Source organism: Chaetura pelagica, unplaced genomic scaffold, assembly GCF_000747805.2.
Source record: "Chaetura pelagica isolate M959 unplaced genomic scaffold, ChaPel_1.0 scaffold7, whole genome shotgun sequence".
NCBI classification, from domain to species: Eukaryota; Metazoa; Chordata; class Aves; order Apodiformes; family Apodidae; genus Chaetura; species Chaetura pelagica.
This window is the reverse complement of record NW_009953920.1, coordinates 3,806,407-3,811,338: the sequence shown is the minus strand read 5'-3', so window position 1 is coordinate 3,811,338 and position 4,932 is coordinate 3,806,407. Positions and strand designations below refer to the sequence as shown.

Here is a 4,932-nt window from a genome sequence, read left to right as displayed (position 1 = left end):
ATGCGATGGAAAGATTACAAGTGTTCATGTTGTACAGTACAAGATTTCCCTCATACTCCTTTGGAAACATTACAGGATTACTATAAGCCTGGTGAAGAAAATTCAGAAACAGCACGGAGATTATGAAAAAAAATGACTAATTTCTCCTAAGAGTACAGCAGTGAGCACTGACCTGAAACTGAGCCTCTCCCCTAACGGTATCGATATTAATTTTAACAAACTTGCTTCTTGCCTCCACAAATATTATAGTTGTAAATTTGTATGCAAGAGGAAGAAACTGCTAGGACTTCAGAGATTTCCTTATTTTAAGATCTACCTTGGATGATTTAGTTGCTTTTTGGAACAAAAGAACAGTTTCCTTATAGTTCCTGAGTAACTTCTATCTGTGCAAAACGAGCCAAGACTGGAAATGAGTAATACACTACACTGCAACAGAAGTGTCCAGAATCTAGCTAAGCCCTTCTATCCAAAAGATCCACTGCTAAGAAATAGATTCTTCACAAGTGCAGGAAGTCTCTCCAAAGGAAACCTCAGAAACACAGGGTCACAGCACATCTCAAGAACAGAGATGCTGCATACTGATACAAGATACACCACTCCATCCTGTGTAATTTTCTTGTCACTGTAACTGGTGGTCTTGCAATAAAAGCACAACTACACCCTGCTCCGCTGGGCTGGCACACTGTCCTATGGCACAGAGGAATGGCAGGTTAGTAGCAGCAGGACATAACACATTCTGTGAAATGCCTGATCAAGTCTGGAGTCATTTGTATTCCACTAACAGCCAGCAAGATTGCAGGACAAATCCCAGCACTGTTCCAGGTGAAGTAAACAATAGAAATTAGCAAGATCTCTTTTCCCAAAAAAACATTTAAGTGGCCACAATTTGCATAAGGAAATGCACAACTTCAACCTACTACCAGGGGACTACACCAACACTTAATCCTAGAGTCTTCAAGCAACATGAGGCCACCCTCAGATTCTATTACTAAGTTGGAAACAAGGGAAAGGAGTTACAATGCTGGGAGCATATGCACTTGCAGTTTACTAACTTCCACTTTTTTTACTATGAAAAACTGTTAACAAGATATTATCAGAAGTAGCATGTGTCATATTTTATTTTCATGGTTGATTTTACAGGGAAAAATTAGGAGGGAAACAAAAAACACTTGGCCTTAAGTTTAGTGGCCAGTGGAGACCAGCCCCATCAATTTCAATCTAGTCTCCTTTCCCCCTCTCTCCAATTTCCTCCCCAACACAATGACATTTTCAAAACCGAGTTTATCAGTCCCTCCTGGGGGATTTTCTGTCACAGTGGCCACCTGTTCAAAAACCATACATGGAACTGTCCTGTTTTAGGCAAACTGTGAGAGCAACAAAAGAATACTTGAAGCTCAGATTTTCAGAAGCAGAACAGCAGTTTGAAAGAACACCAAAGAGCTGTTGAGAAGCAAGAGTGTATAACTGAAGAGGTTCATATATACTGAAGTAGAAACATTGTTAAACTAAAGATAAAATCTAGGGAAAATATAGAGGGAGTTAATTTGTGATGGGGTGGGGAAGAATTCAGCACTGAAATAAATGTTCAGATTGACTAAAGGTACATTGTGTACAATGTCCACTGAAGCTGACTAACTTCATTTAGCCTTCAACTGAAATCATACATGGTACACAAAGTAAACTTTCTAAATTTTCATTAAAAGCTCAATTTGTTAAGCAAGCAAAATGAAGACAACATTGGGCTCTGAAGAAAAAAGCAAAGCAGTGACAAGTAAGTTCCACCCAAGAACAAATAGAGATTAGAAAATTAAGTATTACACTGGTGCAGAGTAGTGTCAAGTTTTACTTTTTTACAGAAACAAAAATTGTATTCTGTGATTTACCTTGAATAGAGAGTTGACAATATTTAGAAGAAAGCATTAACAAGCCACAGTGACGAGTATTATTTAGTAATAAATGCTAAATCACAGTATATAGAACAAGGTACAAAAGAGTACACAAACTGAAAATGATGATTTAGCAAAGACACATACAATGTACAAGACCACAAGAACCAGAGAACACAGCCTACATTGCTTAAGTGAAATTAAATTTAGACTTACAGATTTCCCCATTCTCTACATGGAAGAGAAGCAAATGCATAGAAAAAAAAGATATGCCATCAGGTACATTTTTAATGCAACATTAATATATTGTACAGGCACACCAACTTTGAACTTTAATTTCCACCCCAACCACATACAATTATTCTAAAATATTTACTGAAGTGTCTTGCACAATTCTAAAGAAATAATAAGAAATATTTCCAAAATATGAAAGAAAATCCCTGTGATTTAAAGTATACTGCAGCCTAGAACAAAAACAGTGCTTTAGAGCATAAGCACGTTGATGTTTGGAAGGCAAATTGTTTCTCAAGAACTCAGAAAACCAACAACGTAGAATTTTAAGGTGCTAATAATTCTAATTACTAGCTCTATTGTCTACAAAGCCTAGATTTAAGATACATTTCCTTTAGATACTAGAATTTCCCTTGAGCTAAAGTTTCTCTCCAAGCATATGCAGAAAATAGTCTAGGGCTTATAACTGCATCCTTTCAGAACTCAAAAAAAAGATGCATTTGTGCTCCTGGATCACAAAGTGAGGAAGCAAACAAGCTGATAGCTTTCTGGTTTTGGTTTAGGGTCTACATTAGGCTTGACAGAAGTATTAAGTGACTTATTTTTAAGAAATTAAGGAATATTTCAACAGGAAATACTTCCTATACCTAGGCACATATATAATCACAAATTGTACAGTGGTTTAATTTACAGGATGAAGGCCAAATGTCCATTTAAATGAAACAAAAAAAACCGAAATCCAAACCACTCCACCCAGAAGTCAAAACATAAGCTAACTGCCTTGAATGAGTCTATCTGCTTCTTTGGTACTTCCTCCACCTCAGCAATCAATTAGATGGGGAAATGATACATAATAAACTGGTGCCTAGAGGAAGGGGGGTGGGGGTTGGGTGGGGAGGACCAAAAATTATCATAAAACATTTTAACAGATAACGCTTCTGGTACAATCCAGAAGTTGAGTTTACAGCTTGAAGTCTATCGTATTTAGGCTACATTCACTAAATTCTTGTGTGTGACTCTTTACAGTCATTGCTGTTCCACCCAAGTCCATGTTACTTTCATAAGGATGGCATTTGAGTGAAGTCCACCGAAAAATCATGTTTGTACTGAACTTTAAGTAAATCAGAATCCCTTACACCAAAACCCAGAAAACCACCACCACACACTGAAATACACAGAATCATATACAGAACTCCAAATGCCACACATATACTTACGGCTTCATGTTGAAAATATCTTTAAAGCCAGACACATTTGAATCTTTGTTTTTATGCTTTTCAGCTACCAACTTCTCTTTAGTCCAGGTCATCTGCACTTTTTCTGGCGCAGCAGCAGCCACAGTTGCTTTGACCATTGGAGCTGAGTGTGAGGCAGTGTTTCTGTCATGGATCAGTTGAGCCTGGCCACAAAACAATCACCCAGGATTCAGCCAAAAAGAGCATTTATAAACTACACATTATATAAAATTCTGAAAAGGAATTTCATATCAGTGGAACAAAAGAAGATACAGGAAAATGCACCTTATTTTGTGAACAAATACCATTTTGACTTTGGCATTAAATGAAAGTGCTTGTAAAAATGCAGTTATCTGCTTATATTTGCAGGATTACATCTGGGCTGGGACATTATTTTTGTAATAAACTAAAGTGAGGTTGAACTTCAACACCACCACAGGCTTTTGCCACTGAAAGCCACCACTCTTCTTCCTTGTCAGTTACATTGTTATTGTCTCAGTTACTGCAACAAACACAATTTCACATGCCCTTAGCTGACATGATTCAAATAACCCAACACTAGATTGGCTGAATTGAAGGCTAGCTACCTTCCATTAGATTATTTATGCATACAGGGTGAATATTATCTCACAAAACCTCCTCAATCTAACCATGAAGGGACGTTCTCTTCCCTTACAATAGCAGAAGCTCAAATCACAATTTTCAGAACACAATATTGTTGTTTCCACACGCTTGTGCATTTCTGCATTCTCCATTTACCATTTCCCTTGCCCCTCTTGAGGAAAGAAGAAAGAAAAACTGCATGTTATTTACTTACTTCCCCTCCTAATACTTTATCCATGGGCTTCCGTATTTCCATCAAAAGCAATATAAATACAGTACCTTGGACTCTTAAAATTGTAAGTGGTATGGGGGAAGGAAAGGATTGGTTTTGGGGTGTTCTGTTTTGGGGAGAGGTGTTTTTTGTGGGTTTGGGGTCTTTTTGTTGTTTGTTTGGGTTGTTGTTTTTTTATTTGTTTGCTTGGTTGGGGTTTTTTTATGTTCTTTAGCAGTTATGAAGTCTGCTCAGAGACTTGCTGAATCACGAGTTGAAGCTTCTGTTCCATATGGGAACCTCAATTATTCACATTAGTGATAGTCATGTCCCTCCATATATGTGATGATTCAGGGAAACCGATCACATTCAGGTCACAATCAAAAGCATGAATAAAATCAAACCAGAGGAGAAAACTACTTAATATCTCTGAATAGCAATTCCCCTAGTGGGTCACAGATTGCAACTGTGGCTAAAAGCTTCTGTAGTTTTCCTAAATATTCCCTAGTCCTAGATTCCCAAATCCTAGAGTTCAATTCTGAGGTTCATATAAATATCTGTTTGACTGTCTTCATATCTCCCAGAAGATTAAATCATGAGTCAAGACTATGAATCAGAAGTTACTGCAAATACAGTTCTATCATGAGGATGGACAAAGCTAAAAACTACTTGCAGATACTATATGTGCCATAGAACAGTACCCAACAAACTAAAATTTCAAACTGAACAACTGTAAGATGACTTCAGCCTAACTATGCTTCAGCAG

The 4,932-nt window shown here is 37.4% G+C and overlaps 1 protein-coding gene across 1 annotated transcript in view; it reads right to left on the bottom strand.

The window, feature by feature from the left end:
- SLC12A7 (solute carrier family 12 (potassium/chloride transporter), member 7) overlaps window positions 1-4,932 on the bottom strand; it is a 49,437-nt gene that overhangs the window by 1,435 nt on the left and 43,070 nt on the right. Inside the window, exons 22-23 of the mRNA XM_010001535.1 lie at window positions 3,335-3,516; window positions 2,103-2,117 (exon numbers count right to left, since the gene is read on the bottom strand). Of these exons, the coding sequence (XP_009999837.1) occupies window positions 2,103-2,117; window positions 3,335-3,516 (197 nt within the window). The remainder of the gene's footprint in view (window positions 1-2,102; window positions 2,118-3,334; window positions 3,517-4,932) is intronic.